The sequence below is a fragment of the Coturnix japonica genome, chromosome 7 (assembly GCF_054131305.1).
Source record: "Coturnix japonica strain WE chromosome 7, WE-NBRP24, whole genome shotgun sequence".
Lineage (NCBI taxonomy): Eukaryota > Metazoa > Chordata > Aves > Galliformes > Phasianidae > Coturnix > Coturnix japonica.
Genome location: NC_140669.1, coordinates 19,509,044 through 19,531,687, shown reverse-complemented (window position 1 = coordinate 19,531,687; position 22,644 = coordinate 19,509,044). Strand labels below are relative to the sequence as shown.

At 38.2% G+C, this 22,644-nt stretch overlaps 1 protein-coding gene across 6 annotated transcripts in view; it reads right to left on the bottom strand.

Annotated features, from left to right (window-relative positions):
* Positions 1-22,644, bottom strand: part of AGPS (alkylglycerone phosphate synthase) — a 69,357-nt gene that overhangs the window by 28,102 nt on the left and 18,611 nt on the right. For 3 of the 6 annotated variants that reach the window (XR_014947993.1, XM_015868396.3, XM_085552575.1), the window contains exons 1-8: positions 22,417-22,629; positions 11,709-11,798; positions 8,898-8,988; positions 6,178-6,298; positions 6,026-6,100; positions 5,035-5,106; positions 3,963-4,042; positions 2,527-2,607 (exon numbers count right to left, since the gene is read on the bottom strand). Coding sequence is in view for 5 of the 6 variants with exons in the window: in XM_015868396.3 (XP_015723882.2) it covers positions 2,527-2,607; positions 3,963-4,042; positions 5,035-5,106; positions 6,026-6,100; positions 6,178-6,298; positions 8,898-8,988; positions 11,709-11,798; positions 22,417-22,610 (804 nt within the window). In the remaining variant the exon portion in view is untranslated. Of the gene's footprint in view, positions 1-2,526; positions 2,608-3,962; positions 4,043-5,034; positions 5,107-6,025; positions 6,101-6,177; positions 6,299-8,897; positions 8,989-11,708; positions 11,799-22,416; positions 22,630-22,644 lie in introns of those variants that run through there. The other 3 variants (XM_085552576.1, XM_085552577.1, XM_085552578.1) reach the window with 3 other exon arrangements.

Genomic DNA, 22,644 nt, shown 5'->3' with positions numbered 1-22,644 from the left:
AAAAGCAAGCAACTTGAGGCCCCTCTACAGAACACACTGTAATATATATATAATATATATATAAGATATATAAATTCATATATCTTTTCATCTTACAGCAAACAATGTCTTAATTAAGCTACAAACACACATACTTATGAAATTTATATTTATTTTTAATGTCCCATTCAAAAACACTTTTTAAACACAATATTTAGCTTTCTAAATCTGCTGTTTATTTAGCACTTGATGTTAGTTACAGTTGTAAAGTTCAAAGTAACTGTGAGTGAGCTAAACTTCTAAGTAAGGTCAGCACTCAAAATATCCAGATTTTGAGGGTGTTTTTTTCCACCCTACTCATCTCTACTTTGCTCATGCTGTGGCAATATAAAAATCCTTCAATTCAAAGCTTACTTAATATTAGCAAGCTACAAACCCAGCAGTATTTCAAAGCAATTCCCTTGTCTGCACTGTCCAAATATATGTAGGTTGCACTGATACTAACGCCTCTTATTTATTTCCATGGAAACTAAAACAGATACAAAGACCACAACAACACTTTGATAGAGAAGATTCTCAGCTACAGAATCACCACCACCGCTATGCATTTGCTCTATCAGTGAACAAAAGTCTGCATGCCATCCTCATAAAAAAAGCCTCAATGCTGTCTGGAACATGGCTTGTCTTTCACATCTCTGTCAAGACTGCTGAAACGCACCACCCAGCATCCCACTGTGCTCACGTCCCCTGGTTGGTTTCCACAAATGCTCAGCAAGTGCCAATGGATGTCAGTGGGTGCAATTCAGTCTGCACTGAAGGATTCAATGACACATCTTTACTTCATATGCACTTCCACCTCAGGCATCACTTTTTCAGAAAGCCCCTCTGCTGCCATCTGTCACATGGCAACAAAGTGTAACAGAATAGTGATGAGAAAGTTCATCTTCTACTGCTGTACCACCATCATCATTGGCCATCAAGGGCCAATGTAATAAAATAGGAAGCATTACTTTCAGAGCAACTCTTGTATATCTGCATTCTATCTGTATTTCAGTGGGCACTTGCACTGACATTAATCACAACAGTACTTGTTTTGCGTAGCATTATTGGAACTTAACCTGGAGTCTTCATTTTAATCACATTCCACTGAGTAGTTCTGTACTTCCAGTTTGCACAGTAAGAGTTTCTAAAATATATGCCCGTACACATTAAGAAGGTGATCCGATTTGGTATCCTTTGCTCACTGAGAGAGTCACACAAAAGTCCTGAAAGTAGTAAGAGCTGTTGTAACTGTTTTGTTACAAAAACTGTTCTTGCTTTTGTAAGAACACTGGTCCATTCTCCAGCACAGAACAAATGGACAATCAGTATTCTTTCCATAGAACAGAACCCAAATGAAAGATTCTAAGTTTTCTGATTAAAAGGATTCAAAGAAGACTACAATAGCAGTATTATAACCCATACAAGTTATAAACAGAAAGGGAATACTGTTCTATACTCTGAGAAAGAAGTAGTAGCATTTAAAGGATAGAATAGCAACAAAATACCATAAACTACCACCCTAGGAAAACAAATAAAAAGATCTTTTATAGAGAGAATATACTACATTTTCATTTTAGTTCAAGCTTTAGTAGTAAAAGAACTGGAAAGGTTAAAATATTACACTGAATGATTAGGAAAGACTATCTTTCTCATAATAAACTGCTCTGTCATTTAAACAAGTTTTCTTCCCCAAAACATCATTCAGAAACAAGCTGTTCAAATTAAAAACAGCCTTCAAATCTCTGCATTGTAAATCTCACTGTAAAGTGCCCTTTGGCACTAAGCTTAGACAGCAATTAGCTACCAGAATACTTGAGTCTTGGAAGTTAAGCAAGAAGAACTGCACATCCTGAAGAATAGTAAACTAACACCTACAACCAGCTTGATTATCAAGGACCACTGAGAAAGACCCTGAGATGGTGCTATGACTCACCTGAGAGACTGCAGTTAAAAGTCACTAGAGATCACTCAGTAGTAAAGGTGATCTAATTTTTCACTGGACCCTTATTTTAGTCCACCCTCCTTCCTTTATGCTACATTTTCATAGCCAGACTTAAGTAGCAGCAACAGTAGCAAGTCCGTTATAAGCCTTAACCCTTCTAAAGTAACTACCTCTCGCCCAAACAACTACAATAAGCACAACAGAATGAATCCAAAAACTTTTGTTGGTATTTAGTACCAAGTGTCACATCTTACAAACACAACAGCATATCTAAGGCCTGAAATAGAAGGCACAGTGTTACATCCTGCAAATTGCTAACTTACTGGTGTACAAGTCTACAAGTCTTTGGTCTACAGCTAACAGAAAAAAATGTCATTTAAAAACGTGCATGAAATACAGCATCCATATGCTGTCTTTGCAATTCATAACCAAGAATATAATAACCAGAGTCTATATGAAAACACAAGAACTAAGCTAGAATTCAGTGGCCTAGACAAGATATGAGCAATAACATGGAATAACATGGAGAAATACTAGACGTCACAGAAGGTAAAAAAAAATACCTGTTTTTCCAAATCTTGTCCGATGATGCCAGCTTCCACACATGCTGTTAAGTTCTTCTCATCTACCCAGAGAATCCGATTCTGTTAAGAAGTGAATCAAAACTAATAATCAGTGTTTATTTCCTTCTCTAATGCTATATTATCAACATTATCTAGTGATGCATGTTAATATTAACACAATTATAGTTGTTAGACCAGGGAAAGCTGAGCCTGCCCACTCCCTCCAACAGTGAGACAACAGGCTAGAGCTTGTACAGCCTCTATCATAAGTAGCATTATTAATCAGCTCATACTAGAAACATTCACAGAAACAAAGCAGAAAGACCAGAACAAATTAATATAAAAAACCTACAGAAATTAAAATACAGAATCTTTAAGAATGAATGCAATTTAAGGCGCTTGAGTCTGAATATCTGGACACTAGGCATACTCCAAGACAAGTACTCTTGTATAAATTCCCTAGGTTAAATAGACAGCACTGAAGCCTCCCAGCTCAGTTCTGGGGTTCTGACACACTAAATTAGAAGTAAAACGTGGTATAAGATGTCAAAGTACGTAAGAAATTTAAGGTACTGGGAAGGATTATGCCTTTTTACCAGGTGGGAAACTAACTGACCCATCAGAATATTCTACTAAACAGAAAAAGAAGCACTAAGCATAATTATTAACAAGGACAATTCATAAAGAATAAACTAACAAATCTGGGTTTAGCTCTGTTTATAGGGAAAATCCCACAGGGACATCAACTTCAGTTTGCCCCTGAAAAGTGATTATAGTTATTAACTGGGATTGATAGTTCAGAAAAAATAAAAACAGCATTATGAAGACAATTTAGATTCATCAGTAGAAAAAGGCAACATGCAACAACCCTTTACTTTGCAAATTCTGGAACGAAGGCTACATTCTAAAAAAGCAATATTTACATTGCTTAACATGACACTATTTTCATTTCTATAATCTATGGGCCAAGTGTCTGTCCTCCCTAAATAAAAGTAGTATTACTCATTTTCAACAAGAATCACTATCTGAAGGAGTTACAGATGTGCAGTTCAATATAGAAATACACAGCCAACTTTTATTTCTTCAGTGAAGGCTAAAATATACAAGGACAAAACTTCTTACTGGCCCTTCATGTAACTCAGACAATTTCTATATAGAAGAACAGTGACTTCCACTGATTTTCTCTCATGTAAAACTGTACAAAGACTCAGCAGTAGGATTTTTTTCAAAGAACACATACATATGAAGTATAGGACTAACTTCCACAAAAATATCACTTAAACTAATTTAGTCATCACAGTACAATTTCATACTTCCACCTTTTTCTTTATTCTTGTAACAAAGAAAGAAATGTCATTCTCTAGTGATTCCTTTATCTAAAGAAACATAGAATGATTTAAATTTCAACATATTATTTTCCTAGAAGAGGTACATGCCATTTGTGATGTATCCAGAGAGACAATTGTTCTTTTTTCTTCTTCAGGGCATTCGAGGGCACTAGAGACACTTGTTCCTCCTGAAAATACAGGATGAATATTGTAACTGTACAATTCCCAGGTAAATTCTCTCCTACCTTCTACATAACCATCCTCTCTCTCCTTTCGAATACTGAACATAGTAAAGATCACTTTTCAAAGCTAATGATTTAGTATTTAGTATTCTGACTGTCCCCACTCCCAAATTTAGAGTTTCACGCAATCAGGGCAATGATGGAGCAGACATAAGGCTTTAACAGCACTTGATAACAAATCATGACATTCCGACCATCTCATTTGCCGCTGTAAAGTCTGGAATGTAACTTTAAAACAGGGAAGAAATCAAGTCATTCAAGAAACAGAGATAACTGTGGTTTCTATATACTCTACTGAGAGCTCTAGAAAGGACACTACACTTCTACCTAGAAAGTGGGCTGAAGAGATCTGCTTACTACAGGAATGCAATACTTACCTGAAAGCAAGTCATAAACTGAAAAAGGTTTAACTATAAAAATGGATGAATAAAAACAAATATCAAACTTCTCTGGAGGTTTCTAGTGTATCTTTAAAGCATATCACAGAACAGCCTCCAAGAAGTTTTTGGTTTCTCAAAGACCACAAAAGCCATGTTGTTGATGTCAAAAAGAGACAGTTTACCCTAAAACTTTTAGAGGAAAAAGTATGTATAATTAATATTCTGAAGCCCTTTAGAAGTTCCCTAGACTGAGAAGGACTCAGGACCTAGTACATTTTGAAGGCAAATAGGTAGATTCAACTTCACATAAACACTTCTCTTGCATTTCTAATATTCAAAGTGTTTTACCCATGCTGACTTTTGCCCACCTAAATACAGCAACATTTAACACTACAAGACCACAGAAAGTAGACAGCATTTAAAATTCAAGGGTTATTTGGGTTACTCCCAAATAAATGCCTCCTACTATATTACAAAAACCACAGACTTAAATTAAATGCAAGTAGAATAATTTTGCACTAGTGATGTTAAACAGATTTGATATTTAACACTACTTACCACCAAACGGTATTATGCAGAGATTGTGTTTGCAGGCTAATTCCACAATTTTAACTACATCTTCATGGCAAACTGAAAAGGTTAAACAGGATTTGTGCTTGTTACTTGTGTTTAAATATCAGTCTGAATAGTCAGCAGCTCCTTTTCTGACACCAGCAAGAAAGACGTTTCAAAGAGTTAGGCGCTAAACAGCGGGACTCAAAGTAAAAAGAGCTCTAGAGTACACCTTAGACATAAAACAACTCTACTTTTAAAAAACTTACATTATAGCCTTGGTCTCCTGCTCACAGATTGAGACTTACTGGAAATTCTCAGGGTAAGATGGGCTAACAAACAGGTAAGAATTGAGCTATATACCCAGGAAAATACCTGAGAAACATGACTCAATTGGAAAATTCACACAAATAAGTAAATTAAGTTTTCTCAGTTAAAGTTTCCATGTTCTTCTACTCGATAAAAACAAGCATTATTCTGCTATGTTTTAAACTACAACACTAGTGACTATTCTATTTGATATGAGTCTAGCCAGCATCGCCTTTTCTTCAAGTCAATCACCCTCCATAAAGCATTTTGATTGGAGTTGACAGGTGTTACACCTTTAAAATATTCTTTCAGTACAGTATACCATAAGACCAAATTTTTAATGTAAACATTTAAGCACCCTTCTACCAGCTCACACCCCAAACAAGATGATTTTGTCTGCAATTTAGACAGCTATTCTTGGTACATATACAAGTTCACATTATACTGTGGTTACTGGTCACAAATTCTGCTGTCACCTGAAATTTCACTTATATTTAGTAAAAAATTTTACTTCCCTATTAAGTAATGGGACTTCATGTTACAAAGTCACGATTACCATACCCCCCCAAAAAATCCGTTGGGGTATCTAAAGATGAGCACGGCTGGCCAGACAACTTCTTAATAATGAGAGAGCACAGGAATTTAGTAAACAGAGCAGAAGGAAGAAGTAAAGAAACATTAAACTTACCAGGCCATACAACTATATCAGGAATTCGTTTAAACATTCCTTCCCTGAGTACAAATATCTCATGTAGGCAGTGTCCTGAAAAACAAACAATAAGTAATCAAGTTCAAACAGGAAGCATCTGAAGTACAGTTATATAAATGAACTTCTCTTACCATGAGCTCTGAATACCCTATCTTCAGCATCCTGTGAATATGAGATTTTAGTGGCTCTAAGATCCTGAAGAAATTCTTCATTTACAATAGATGGAGGTACATCATTAACATTTAAAGATGCCTACAATACAAGAAAATGTTTTCATTAAAAATAAGCTGCCTCTCATAGCATTTCTTCACAATTAAAAAAAGAAAAAAAAAACTGTTTACCATTAACCATTACCAAAACACAGGTATTTAAGATTAGAAGTACAGAAGTTCTTTGCCTTATCTTCAGTCATTGATCCATTTGCCTTCCCTAGTACCCATCTCACTAGATGCACACACAGTTTTATTCCATAGTACATTCTGACTTTTTTCCTGACAAGTCTGGAGAAGTGAACAAGCTTATGAGTGCATACTAGGTAAAATACTTGTCCTAAGGAATTCAAGATTTAAGAGAATCAACTGCCTGAACTAAAGACCCTTATGTTGATAAAGTTCAAAATTTCTCACACAATACAAGAAATACATAAACCTTTTAGTTCGCTTTGTGAACGTAAGTGTAATGCTTGTAACTGCTTTAAATGTTAAATAGTGAGATCTGAAGAATCAAAGAATGACCTCAAAGATCATCTATTTTCAACCCCCATGCCATAGGCAGGGGCACCAACCACTAGACCACACTGCCCAGAGTCACATCCAGCCTGGAAGAAGAAGGGAAGACTTCAACTTCAACAAGAAAGTATTCATGTGATTGCAAAGATCTATGGCATATTTCAAAGAAACTACATAGAAATTAAGAGGACTTAGAGGATAATTTAGTAAAGAATATTTACTTTAGTTAGATTCATGACTAATAGCTCACAAAAGCTCAGAGTCTCAAGTGGGTAGCTAATTATTTGTTTTATTTGATCTTACAAAAATACAGTTTTAATAATGATTTACTTCTGAAAAAAGATGTGCTGCTTTGACTTGTCTTTTAAAGATGATGCTATATCTGAAGTAAGGTGTTACACATAGGAGAAAAAGGTTTTCCCTCCATTGTATTCACACTGTCACCTACAAACACGGAAACTAGAGATCAAGGTGAGAAGCGGCAGGAGGTATACTGCTACTAAGAGATCCCGATTTTAGGGGTTAGTCAAATTAAGCTGAGAGCTGCTGCTCTTAGCTCTTGCTAGTCTGCTATTAACAGGCATCCACACAGTGCTATTGGATAAACTCAAGAGCAGAACTCAAAGATGAAAACACAAGGAAAAACAAATATACTAAGTAACCAAGTAATAAAAGATCTCTGTTCAAAGAAAATTCCTGTTAGCTCTCCTCTATTTTCTATTTCACACTAGCTTCCTTAAGAAATTTTTGTAGATAAACGCATTTTTTTTCAAGATGAACATCAAATGCTTGATGATCTTGGATCTCTATAAGATGAAGACAAATTATCTAGAACAATTCCTTACAGACAACCATATTGGGTCTTTTTGTGTTCTGCAAGAATTTATTTACATTATGAAGATGAAAAAAATGAAAGTTAATATTCATCTATATAAATCTTTTGTAGGATACCAGACAAAAATTTTTTTCCTATGGGACTGAGATATTTTATTAGCTGTGCACTGAAAGGTTAGACAGGAAGCATACACGAACTAGGTAAACTGCTGCCTTTTCTAAGTCTAAACTAAAAATGGAAAAAAGTCATCAGGCCTTAAGGAGCAGAAAAGTGGGTACATTTACTGAAGTAAGTTACAACAGAAAGGCTACAGATGACAGGGAACCCTTCAGTCCTATGGAATAAAGGCAAGAAGAGATAAAGACAAATAGAGCAAGAGGTCCTTTCCCTACTGTTGTTCCTGTATCTGAGGTCCAAGGAAAAAACACCCATCAAGATAAAGTTTTAAAAAATATATAGTTACACATGAAGAAACTAAGCAGATGAAAGAACGAATTGACTAGCAGAAGACTGAAGTGCTCAAGTTTTTCAGGTCCAATGAGATTACCTGCATCAGAGAAAACACAATGTTGAACTCACTTCAGAAATAGGTAAATAAAACCATTACCCAAAACAGTGTCAATACAGACACTGTACAAGAACAACCTCCTTCCAGCACTGCTTTGGCAGCTATCTATTCAGGAACCCTCAGCCTCAAATGAATTATTCTTAAATGAGATGGGTCAATCTTGAGCTATTCTGCTTGAAAAGCAAAATATGTATTTTTCACAAAACCAGTACATCCTGAACACACTTGGTTTTTCTTCCTGAAAACCATTCTGATAGCCAGTTTTCAGCAGTCAGACGTGAAAAGTATTGCTGTCAAATTAGAACTCAGATAACTTTAAATACACTGACAACATGGCACAATTTTGTGTCACCCTATCTTCCATCTTTATTGTCACAAACAATCATAACAGTTTCATGAATAATAATTCTCTGCAGACTACGAGTTTCCACAATCTTGAAAAACAGCCTACAAACAAGGACTAAAATCTCCCTGCGTGGGAGATACTTTACCCAATTAATGCACTACCAGTTGACCTAGAACTACAAGTTGTGCTAAGTCATTAGAAATTTTACATAGTAGTTCTACACCAGATAGCAACTTTTAGGTGTTAATTCGCTATGGTTAAATCAATTAGATGCAAGGTGACCTTCAGATCAACAGCTGAATCACCTTTAACAATCTGGTCTCGATCATCACCAAGACTAACATTCAAAGGAACTGGTTTGGCTATTTACTTACTCTAGAGGTAGTTTTGTGCTCCAGACTTGCTCCAAAGGTTTTTTCTATCCATTCTTTAAAAGTTGGTAATACCATACCACCTAATCTGTACCTGGAAAGTCAACATTACATAGCGTCATTTTAAATTGAAAGAATGTACGTGAGATACACTTCTTTTGATTCTGCATTAGCACAAATAGTAAGTTTTAAATTCAGTTCTTCATCTAAAAGGCTGCAAAGCTCTGCCCATTCAGTTTTCATGAAACTGCACAGTTTCAATGCATTTAAGTATTCTATACTTAAAACAAAACCAAATCAGATGTGAATACCTCAGCCATTATTTTACTTCATGATCTTTGGAAACTGAGGCATAAGGCTTTTCATATACCCCACCCCCACTTTCATTTTTAAATGACGCACAAAGCAGTGTCACAGTATACACACTAGTACAGACACACTGCACTGTAAACTAAAGCAGTCTCAAACACACAAACTCAGCTCAATACACCTATCGCAGTTTCAAGAAAACCAGAGCTCAGGGTTCCTCTCATCCGCAGGATGCATTTGAAACCATCAAGTGATGTGTCTATCACAAACCTGTTGGCATGAGCTATGACAGATGAAAGTTGCAAGACAAGTGACAAAGAAGTTTGTCATGACGGTGCATGCTGCACGCAAGAACAAGCAAGGCAGGGCACACACTTTAATGAGGTGAAAATTTGTTAATTGTGTACATTTACACACTTTGTATATGTTTAAAATATATTAACAAGCATTCTCCGAGAAGAAAACAATTATCCTTCTTCGGTATAAAGAACTTTTAGCAGTTGAAAATCCTATTAGCTCATACACGGGTCACTACATTAGGCCCCACAGATCTTTCTTCTACAATAATTTATTTACTACATCTAACCATGACCCTGTGCTTCACAGCCACAATTAAGTCACCTACTATGCAAAAAGAGCAACTCATTTTGTTTCCCTATCTTAACTACCTTCTAGTTCTCCCACTGATAAAACAAAAACCAACTCAATTCCTAGAGATAAAATGGTACAAACACGTTGGAAGTCAGCTAGAAAGGCTAAGTTCAGTGATCCCTTCTGTGACAGCTATTATTCATACATCATATTCATACAGATGAGTTATATGGAAAGGCAAGTACAAAAAGCAACAAAAATTTAAGGTACAAGCCTAATGTAAATTGGCAATCTGCAAAGGTACAGAACATCTTGGTTCAGCTTGGTCCTTTTTCCTCTCCAGACATACTTTTCGGTATTGCCCACCTATTGCTATAGCTCTCTCAAAGGACAAAGTAAAGCTGACAGGAATCTAACAACTAACTGCGGGCAAACAAAAGTCCAAACAGAGAGTAAATTGGTGAGTTTACTGCACAGAATGCAATTATGACTAGTTACTCAAGGGTAAGCTTTGTACATATGATGATGGCAAAAGAAGTCCCAGAACAAAAATAAAATAAGAACTGTCCTCCCTAGAAAAATAGGTTTATTTGCTCACTCAAGCAAGTACCTTCTACTTCTGGAATGATGGTATAGTTGGTAATGAAAAAAGATAAACTGACAAGTAGATAAGCACAGTCTGCTGAGACAGTGCAACTTCCATAAAGAGAATTCCTGTTTCACTAACCCTTGGAGTTCTATGAGAGTGTGAAAACAAAGTAAACAAAGAGACTGCAGTGAACATTACATTCTACAGCCCTCTCTGTTTCCTCAAAGGTTCTACGTCAACAGCCATTAAAGAAAATATGCTGCCACAGTACTAATGGGAAAATTCTTCTCAAGGCTTAAAGATAAGAAAAATAAGTCTGTCCAAAAAAGGAGTGCAAATTGCCACATTGCTACTGGGTCCAATTTTACATAATGTCTTCATCATTGAACTGGACTTAACAGAGGACTCTCCAATCAGGTGAATGATAAAACATCATTCCCATCCCTTCTAGAACAGGGAACAGAACTCATCAGTTCTCATCACCAAGATCTCCCCACATAGTATGCAGTGAACTCATGAGCCTAAGATAATGCTTTGCATTTTAACCTGGGACTGAAAGTTAAAAGATTAATGATTTGTGTTCAATACTTGAGATAGATTTTTTTGCAGGTTTGACTCAAACTAGCTCACACCAGTTGTGCAAAAACCCAAAGAGTAATGAGTTTTTCTTCAGTGCACTGTCCCAGCAAATTCATTTCTCTTTCCTATTAAACTCATCACTTCTACTTTTTATTATTTTTAAAACTAAGACCGTAAGACTCGTTTCATTTCAGGTAGAAATGAGCAGTAAGATATTAAGTGACAGGCTTAAAACTCACTAAAGAAAGTAAAGAGATCCTGAAGAAGAATTCATCTTGTCTTTGCTGAAAAACTATAAATATATTTTTCAGAAAAACAAATATGCTGTGTATAAAGCTAGAAGACAACAGATCAGTGGTGTATGCTGACACCACTACATTCATTTCAATTTTAAGCTAAGAACATACAGAAACTCCAAGCACAACAGTTAAGAAACCTAAAACAAATTAAGAGTTGAGTGAAGCAACTTGCAGATGCTCATGAGATTCTCAAAACTGGAACTACTCTATGGAACTGCTCCATGTTTTCTAAAGCCTTAGAAAATGCTGCAGATCCTCATTCTACGCTCCAGGGGAAGTTTCACTACTACAACAAGAATTCAGTAAACCCATGCAGAACTAATGACCTGTTCTATGAGATACAGGAAGCTTTCTGCTGCTTTCAGTTTCGCTGAACACTGCAGTTTTAGAACTCTACTCAAAAATATTACTAATAAAATACTTCAGTGATATAATTTGCCAGCTTACCTCTTTCCTGTGAATTCTGCTTGACCCTTCTTATTGAATATGAATTTGGAGTCATTATATCCCCATCCATTCCACTTCAGAATTTCTTGTCTAGAAGGGGGAAAACATAAATGATTGAAAATGTTAGCACACGTTAAGGCCAAAATGTTTGTATGATTTATGATTTCATAGCTTTGGAAACATAGCAACTTAAGAAGTCGAATATATATCAAAAGTACAGAACCTAATACTCCAAAAAAAAATCATTTGCAGTCATAACTATTATTCCTTCAGATTGCAACCCAAGGTTTGAAAGACCTTATGGGCAGCCAGTTGAAGTCAAAAGATAAATTGTACAACTAATATTTTTGAATCAGCAAAGATTACATTTGAAAGATGCTCCTCTTTAATCCTCTGCATCATTACCAGTAGTACTACAAACAGGCAGTTTGTAGTTGAGTTGTCTAAACACAACCATTCCAAAACAGATCTCTCGATCTCAATAAAAATCATCAGCAGTGTATCAATGTAAACACATTGAAGATACAGAGAAACACAAAGAGTAATCACATATCAATTCAATTTTGCTTCAGAAAAAAATCAATTCATTTAAATTAGAAATGAAGTGCTAATGTAAAAATCGAATTAACAAAAATGCATCTTAAAGAACAGATGATATATCTCACTCTGCTACACACAGTAAACATAGATCGTACTCATTGAGTGTATCTTAGAAGAACAAGAGAATGATCAGTGATCATTTTTGTATCTTAGAAGAACAAGAGAATAGAATGATCAGTAATCATTTCAAGATTTCACAGATCAAAGTTACTGCCTGAAAGTGGTCATAACTCCAGCTGTATGTGCAAGATAGCTGGGTGCTACTGGACTACCAAAGGCCTTTGTAACAGAGAAAACACAAAAGCAGGTTGCAGAGATTCCACCAGTGCTGTACACAGTCAAAGTACAGTTTCTTCTGACTGCCTGTCCACAAGGCTTCAAGTAATCAAATAGAAAAAATGTGGACTTCTACTACAGAAGTTTGACACAGACATTTCAACGAGCCTTTCATAAGCTTAGCACGTCCTAGGCAAGCTTTAAAGGAACTTCAAGCACTTAGAAACTGACGCATTCGTGAAATAGCCAGTGTGTGATGCTAAGCACCAGTTCCTGAGGGACTGTTACACTGCCACCAAATTAAGCTGTTTCATCTGCAGTTGTCCAGGACTGCAGTTCTCCTCAAAGCAGCAGTTCTTTTGCTGACTACATGGAGCACTTCTGTACATCCAAATTCTGGTTTGTTCAATCATGTAAAGTCAGAACAGACTTGATATCAATCGACCAAATTTGAGGAAGGCTTAAGCAGGTCCTCTTTTCAAGGCAGTGCCAAAAAACACTGCTAAGTGTGATGTGTGGAACAGGGCAGAGAAAGCAGCAGTGAGGCTGATGATGATCAGCCAGGACGGGACACAAAGGGGCAGGCTTAGAGGAGCCAATGAATGTGGGTAACCAGGTGAGTGCTGCTCTGGGACATTCAACCACCCCAATGCCCACTCAGACAGATGAGTCCTCCAAAGGCCAGAGGGGCACAGTGGAGGCACTGAGTAGACACTCAGTAAAGGGGGCCTTCTGCTAAGCCACCTGCATTGTCAGTTGCTGGCCCCTCCTGAAGGCCTGCTTTCCTAGGCTGGTGCTTTCTTCAGGTTTTAAAACACTGAACAGAAGGAAAGAAGTCAAATTTCCTAAGAGCTTTCAGGATGAACTACTTCTGAATGAAATAAGTAAGTAATGGTTATGGTTCGCTCTGAAAGATAACACAGCTCTTATTATTGCTGTGATGAGAGTAATTAATTTAAATGCTAATACAACAGCTCACATGTTTGCAGAAGAACAGCTGGTTCTGAAACATCTCAACTACCACATAAGACAAAGACAGGCAAATCCCACTCTGCCTAAAAGATGGCTTTGTGGCAAGCACAACAGGAAGTTAATTATAAACATCTAATTTCTATATTCAAAGCTACAAATATACAAAGCAATTCTGAGGTTTCTGTTTGGAGACAGAAAGGGCTGTTTAGTAATGAGCCACTGACATTTATTCTTTCCTTTGTTCTACCACAGCAGGGAGTACTGCCAACTTCGGGACTGCTATCTGATTTACTTACAGTGGCTCCTAGCACTTCCCACCTACACAGTAACAAGTTGGAGGAAATACTGCACGTTGCTTCCTAACAAACAGCCTAAAAACATCCAGAATATAAAATAAAATGACCGATTATTTAGGTCTGTGTCGTACACGACAAGGCCACCAACATTTGCTGGTTTTCTTGTTTTGAACTCAAAGCTGCTATGTTTTGTATTGTACTTAAGCTGCCTCATTTAAAGATGATGGCTTTTCTATCCAGGTACAGTGACCCCAACAGAATATCAAGCTCATTAGCACCACTTTCGCATTAAATATTAACAAGTGATCAGTTCTTCCTTGCCTCCTAACTTTAAAGCCAGCAAATCAGTACTGAAATGAAATGATACACGTAAAAATGTTAAAAGCAAGCTTGCTTTGCATTTTTTTGACATTACATACATACACAGCACATGCATGTAAAACAAGTAATGATATCGCACGAAGGGAAAAACCTGAAAGAAAGCAAGTTACCATGGAAACACTGACAATGCCAGCAAGTGTTGTGAAAACAGTGCGCTGAGGTTTAGCGTATTCAAACCTCTCTGTTCAATGTTCCGCACTGAAACAGTTTGACTCGATGCAATAAGAATTACTCATTTTTATTTTTGCAGCAAAAACTCTTTCAGCAAAAAGCAAATTGTTTCCTCACTTACAATAAAGTTACAAGATCACATTCATAGAAACACAGAAACCATGTTAATGAATGAACTGTAGCTCAGTAGAATTAATTAATTGCATCATTACAGGGACACATATCCAAGCGCAGCGACCTCAACATAACTTCCCCCTCACTTCTACAAAACCACATGAAATGCAGCACATCACACAAACAGAAGCAAATGGGCTACTTGGCTAAACCAGCAACGGCCATTTCCTGTATTTTCTTCAGGGAAGCAGCCCTAAGTCTGTGCCATTCAACCAACTGAACCAATGGGACCCAGCTAGAGCAGAGCCAAAATGCTCAAGGCAGTGTTGTCACAATAACCACCAGTGCTTCTGATTCAATCATCAGCTGGTGCTTAGCCCACAAACATCGCACACACAAAATAAACAGACACTCCCGTTCTGCCACCCAAGAACAGCACATTCTTGGAAATGACATGTAAGTGGCACTTTGAATAGCCAGCACATTGGCTGAACCACTGCTGTTTGTCTAGTGGAACAATGCAGACAAGTCTTACAGGCTGTGAAGTTATTGCAAGACTTGGAGCAGGCACACAGTAAGATTCATGTAGCATGATGGTGCTAAGGATTTGCACCAGAACATTATCTATACAGTAACTCCTCAAAGCCCACTTCAGCTGGATTTCTGGTACTAACTCAGAACCATTCCCTTAGGTGACACCTGGAGGTCCCCTCCTGTTGTGCTGCAGCAGTCCCTGCATGGGCTACACAGTCATTCCAGCACCAGATAAGAAAGCTTCTGGAGCCAGCAGTAAATTACTATTAGGTCCCTAGAAATTAAGAAAGGGAATATAGCCCAAGGAATCCCTCCAAGAACTGCTTTATGAAAGCATCATTTATCTGGAGAATGACATGCTGCAGGCAGGGAATATCCGCTATGTTTGTCACCCCTACATGTCTCCCCTCATGGGGAGCCTTCCCTGCAGCAAACCAAGCCTGCGTGCAATAACTTCTAAAGGCCAGTAAGAGACCTGCTCTAGTAAACTTAGACACATTCCAGTCCTGCAGCCTGTGTTTTCACATAAAGCCCTGCAGCTGCACAGGCATCTACTACAGCTGCTGTTTGTTTGCTAAGTATATGCTACAGCAACATGAACCTTGGTTCATATTTGCAGTTTCAATCTACAGAAAGCTGCAAGTGCAGACAACATTTAAGGCATGGAAGACTTGATGGGACCAGAGCAGTGTGTGGTGTGGCTCCTTTTGGTTTGATTTGCTTTTGTTTTCAAATCAGAACAGTTTAAAAAACAAACAATGTTAAGTCTTCTTACATAATGCCAACCTTGACTACTTCATTACATTTTAATAATAAAGCCCTGAGGAACAAGGAAACTGGTGCTTCTCCAATGTTTTCTTGTAAAAACCTTAAGTAATTTGGTGAATTAAGTGAATTAATAATGAAACACTACACCCATTCTGAGGAAAGCCAAGATACTATACCTACACATCTGGTACTCTATACAGATGATTCTCATGGAAGGGAGTACTTTACAAAAAGCTTTTTCTATTCCGCCTACTAATTCTACTGGTATCAGTTTCTATCTTGGAAGTGTCAGCTCTACAGCAAAAATGCATGCAATGGCTACTTCCAGGCAGCCAGGGAACAGGCACCTCAACACTTTTCAAACACTAGAGATCAATCACATAGAAAATATTTCTTGGAAGCTTGTAAAGTCAGGAAAGTCTGCTTCACTGCCTTCAAAAATCCCATTCAACAACTGTTAAAGTTGTTAATTTTCTCAAGCAAAATAAGCTCAGCTTCTGGACAAGACCTTTATGTATTGTGTTGAAGACTTCTTGCATGCTCCAAACCAAATGCATCAGATAACCAGTGAAGAACATTTCTTGGCTTCTGCTATCAACCCAGATAACCTGTACACAGCAGCTACTTTTGGATGTTACACACACTATAGATGTCTGTGGTTGATTTCCTGGAAGCCACTACAGCTTGGAGTAAAAGTAATGATTGTAGTCTTTTGCATTAACAAAGATTGTTCTATCCAACTTAAGTAAATCTTAAGTTTAAATAAATACGTATACATTCAATTTCTTCTACATAGGAATTCAGACCTTAGCAGGTATCAAGAAATTGATCCACAGACTCAGTTTTTCACTTTGTCTACTTCTCATGCAATAACCAATATTGTATTTCACATGTTAAGTGCAGTTTACACTTATATTTGTATCTAGATTTGTGGTTTTTTTTCCCCCTAATAAAATTTAACCTGTAGATATGTCCACCTTGGTTTACTTGACATGAAAAGATCTAACAAGAAACTCATGTTTATTTGAATGAATTCAGCTCTGACATTTCTGACATACCATCTGTCCGAAGAGTTGCCTACTTATAGTTTGGTAATACATATGAATTGTTGTTGCATATGAAGTCACATTTGCCTTCAAATTATGGCACTTTCTTTTATCACTTTATTATTTACATGTAAGAACCTTATCTTATCTACTGATATACTTCAAGAAATAACCTTGACAAACAATTATCTGCTTTGATGCAATCCCAAAAGCCTCCTGTGAACTGCCACACCTTCCTCAATGCATCATGTTCTTGCTCTTATGATTTCTTAAAATTCTTTCCTTCTTTGCCAGAAGCTTCCACTACCTTAAACTCAGAAGTCAGATATGCCAGGATTTAGTTCAGCATCAACTTTTGCTTAAAAACATCATTACCTAAAGAGTTAGTGCCGTCAAACACTTACCAAGCCACATATGGAATCTAACCTTTCAGAGTTCTAAGTTTAGTGAGAAACATCAAGGTATTTACAGAAGAAAAGGTAACGTCTGAGTACGGTTTCTTGCTACAGGATTTTTCTGTGAGTAATTGCATTCCTTTCCTCATTGATGTAGGTGTTACCTCATCTTGGTTGGCTCTTTCTTTGCTCACATGTGGTGGCTGAGGGTACCAACTCGTGCAGCCATCCCAGTGGGAGAGCAGTCTGTGGTTGTGGCACTGAGGGATGTGCTTTGTGAGCATGGTGGGTGTAGGATGATGGTTGGACTTGATGATCTTGGAGGTGTTTTCCAACCTTTGTGATTCTACATATTTAACTGAGAAACACTTCCTGTGCTCCTCAGACCTTCTTCACCCTATGGTGCTCACCCTAAGCTTCAGTGTTATCAGTCTCCAACCTAAAAAGATCCTGAATTCACTTGAGAAGAAAAACAGCAATACAAAAAGTGTTTAAAGATTTTAAAGTACTCATACAAGCATTGAGGCATAGCCATCACTTACATTTACAGTATACAAATCTTTACAACAAAAAAGCATTTATATATTAGTGGTATGACAGGATGCCTCTTTGACCTTTTTTGTTGCACTGAAGTAGCATCTTTAGGCACCAGCTCATGTTTTGCTTGACCTAGAGTTAGATGTTAACAAGCTGACTTGAGCAACCAAACCTGGGTCTGAAATTGCTAAAGAGTGGAGGACTGGCTTTGCACTCATCCTGTGGCTTACACTGGATAACAGTGTGCCCACAATAACACTGAGAAAGACACAAATATCTTTGCATCCAACAGGGAAAAGAAAAATAACTTTCCCACAAAAAGAAGGGAAAGTGAGAAAATCTACTCTTTTTCTTTACTCCATGACACAAAAAGCTTATTAGATGACAGCTGAACATTTTATTACACTCAATCAACACTCCCTTTTAAACTCTGAAGAACTTTGGCCCTTGTTAAGTTAGTTATAACACAATCTACTACAGCTAGATTAATAGTAGTGCTCCATCTCTGAGGCACTCCTATTTTCTGTCATACATAAAAGTTATTCCAGAATAACTGCGTCCTGAAGAATTGCAGCACTTTGCTGTTTTCAAAGTGATACAGTACAAGTTGTACATTTTACGTAGTTAATCTTCAGAATAACTGCATATAAAGTTTTTATCTTAAGCCTCACCAGTAAAATGAGTTTAATAATAACCAGCCACCAAATCCAACAGAATAATGTTAAGTTTTGAAAAAATACTTGCAAGGAAGAATTATTTTCCAATTCAAGCTTTTAATGCATTTTTCAGGAGGCACATCATTTTTTTAAGGTTTGAAGACACGGATGTTTTTATAACTATGACCTCCATCTTCCACTTCAGCACTGAATCAAAACCTACAATCCAAAACAGAAATGCTGTGCCAAGAAGTAACGTCTCTCTACTCTTACAGTACATAAGACTCTCCACTCACCAAGCACACTCTTACAGTGAATCCTCCCCTAAAGAGAATGAGGCCCTTAGCACAAGACAGCTTATCTTTTTTGATAAGCATTTATTTTTCTTCTTCTTTTCTGAAAGTGACTTATGAAAGAATGAAAAACCAGGAAGGATGCTGCAATCTTTTAAACACATCCACATGCAAACATACTGGTTAGCCTTCACAGGCATTTTGAAACAGGGACTGTTCAATGAGTACACACAGGAATTCTGTACATTTTACGTATTCCCTTCCTCTCCTCACTGGTGATGAAAAATAGCTGGATAAGATCCTTACTAGTACGGCCTTTAGAGTGTCAACAAGAATTTCTGAAGGTCAGTGTCTAGTGACTGTGGCATAAGAATTAAGGTGTTTCTTTGGTCAAAGCAAGTCATCTCCCTTGCAGAAGAAACACTACACAGAGAATGCAGCCAGATCTGGTAGAAGTGCCTGTCAGATGCTTTGACTATTTCAGACACTACAGGAAAGATGCAACAGGCTTAATGAAGACAGACATTTTTTAATAAGGTACCTGAGCTGCAGCTTTGCTGGCAAAAATTATATTAATAACTCAAAAGAAGCAGAAAAGCTGAATCATCATAAATAGATTTAAAAGGAGACTGAAAGAAGGAAGACACTTGGGTTTGGACTATTCTAATATTGCTGGGGGAAAAAAAAAACCACCACTACACAATCACTGTACCATTTATAAATCAGTTATTCTCACTAGATTTATTTATTTATATCAAGCTGGTTAGCAATATATATAAAAACATGATCTTCAGGATCTCCACAAAATAGAAAGTTACATTAGCTTTCAAAATCCACACTCCTCTTTTTCCTGGTAAGCAGGAAAAACAGCTGCCAAGTCTAGTACTTCATCTCTCTCAAGTCGCAGTTATGCAAAGATACGTGCAAAAGCACTATCAAGTTGGATAGACTAAACAACTGAACTTGATATTAACACAAAACTTAGTACAGATTGATTTGTTTCAAGCACACAGCACGTTACAGTGGTAAGTGTGAATATCTATGCAGATTTAAAAAAAAGCTTTCAGAAACACAGGTTTTATTTTAAGCAGCTTCAGGACCTTGTAACCTACTCCAAGACCAGTTGAAAGTACTCCAGTGTCTTCCACTCTTTGATTGCTCAGCTTCACTGGTGTCAGACACCCTTGAACTGAAATAATGAAGCACTGCCAGAGTAGGTCAAGTACTGAACGCGAAATAGTCCCATCAGCAAAAGATATTTAACCAGCTGAGTTACTAAGCAAAGAACCAAACCTCGTAAGAGTCACTTTCACACCTCAGAAATCTATTGTGTTTAACCAGCTAATCTCCTTTATGCCGCAACTCTCAGTAATCACAACCTGAAATGCAAGTTCGGCTATTATTTTTTACAGCTAGTACATTTACTACAGCCTACAGACACTCAAACAAGCTCTTTTAGACACCTGAAGTTTCGTTATACCTGATTATTGCCTAAAAATCCTTGCAGGAATTCTAGTCTCAGCCTCTCACACCCAATATATGAGCACAGAGGATAGTGTTTAGTTTTGCTTAGGGGCTTACCAAATGAAGGAAAGCGTGTATTTAAACAATGGCTTTTAATTACACATCTGCCTAAGAATTCCAACCACGCCTAAAGCAAAGAACTCTACTGAAAAGTCCATAGCATTCATCATGTCCTAGCCTTACGCAAGTGTCTTTATACTGCCCAAGCAAAACTACCACACAGATGAATGAAAGTTAATTTAACTAAATGATACGTATCCAGCACTAAACCTATCACCCACGTGAACCTAGATGCAAAGTTCAGAAGTCGACTTCCTAAAATTCCTTACTTTTGGCAAGCTTCAGATAACTGTTACAGCCATCGTGCAGCATTCTATAAGTTCACCTCAAGAATCTCTTCACCTTCTCATTCAAGCAAAAGCACCTTTGATAAAGTCTAATAAGTTCTGAAATTGTTTGCTTTAAAATGTTCATTTTTTCCCCAATATAGTTAAAGACCTCTACAGCTGTGGTAGACCTTCTCCAACTTCACTAAGTAATCTCTGTCACTAAGGCCAGCCACCCAGACTCACCTACAGCGGCATAAATCCTTCTGCCTGACACACTCTAAATCTTGAGTCAACCAGGCCTAAATTAGCTGGAAGTCACTCAAACAGAACTTGGGTAGTTATCATTTGCAAGCTGTAAATCGCAATAGGTAACAGAGCTTTCATTTCTATACATACAGAAATGTTGAGCTCTAATTACACCAATACAGCTGTACCAGTGACATGGATCACACATTCCAGTAGCTCCCTTACACTATCACAGAGTAATGCCCCATGGCTGTATCACTTTGACCATAAGATCTCTGAAGCAATTTAATTTATTCTTAACCCAGAACAAGTTAATCAAAATAAAAGTAGCAATTCTTCATGCTTCTATAGCGAATACTAATATTGGAGAACAACACTTGCTCTTCAACAAGTTAACAGCGTTAAGTTCACCATGACCATGTTTCCACACAAATAGTGGCTACCGTCAGGTAGACACACATCTTCATATAACCATGTTTCTGCTGCTCTTCAAAGTACATAATAATCAATTTAAAGTAAATTCCTTACAAAATAGTATGTGAAGCCAATGCTTTTGGGATGACCCACTTCTCTCAGTGAGTAGCACTGCCTGATGTGCCCCCTCACTGAGAGCTAAATGCTTTCAGTTTGTAACATTTGGCTTCATGCCTCTAACATCTCAGTCTCTTCAAAGCAGGCAAACTGAGCCCAAGCCACAAACGGTCCGTTCCAATCACTCAGACCATTCCTTTTACCTCACATGGCTTACCTGATAAAATGTTCAGAGCAAACCACCAGCTGGATGGGTTTTCTGCACAGGATCAATGACTCACACCTGCTGCTTGTCCTGTCAGCCTCCTGACTGCCTCTGTACCTTCACATATCACACCATTGCCTGTGCACTGCTTTATGGAGAGCAGCGGGTTGTCCATAACCTAAACTGTGAGCTGCTCTTACAGGACAACAAGGCAATGTGCACACAGGAAATTCGCATCAGAAAATGGGGACATCACAATGTACGTGCAAATCCATTCCTCCAGAAAGTGGACCTGACAACAATAAGTTACTTGAAACCATATTTATCTACTGTAACTACAGCATTTAATCCACCAGATGATGAAACAATTTATTGCTAGGTAATTCTACTGTTTGTCTTCTCTTGGTCTCACGTGAAAACAGAAGCTCCACTTCTACATGCTATGAGAACAGAAAGAAACTTACACCCACTCATCTCTAAAAAATTCAAGACAGAGCCCAACTAATGAGTGCACCTTAGTAGCACCCACAAGGAGATCTTACATACCCGTGAACCCAGGAGCGCAAAAAACCCACACACAACCTCCCCTCTTTACACACTGCTTTTTTCATCACAGCAGCCTCAAGTCCTTCCCAGACACCTAGCCGCTCCTCCAGCTCCGAGGACGGCAGCGAGCGGTTCCCCATGCTAACACTGCTCATCCCAGCAGCTAAGAGCCACCCTCCCCGAGCTTCCCTGGCGCCTCCCAGCCCGGCCATGCCCGCTGCCCACTCCCGGCCGCCCGGCCTGCCCCCACCGATGCCGTCTCCCCGCGGGGCCCCCGCCCGCACCCACCGTTTCTTGGGGATGGAACCTGCGGCCGGCCCGGCGGAGCCGCCCTGCGCCTTGCAGGGGCTCGGGGAAAGCGCCTCCTGCCCCGCAGCCCGCGGCGAGCCCCGCAGGTGCCCGGAGATGATGCGCAGCCGCCGCCGGGCGGAGGCCGGGGACCCACCGCCGCTTCCCGCCGCCTCCTCCGCCGCCGCCGCCATGGCACTTCCGTGTTGTGCCGCAGAGCGCTGCCGG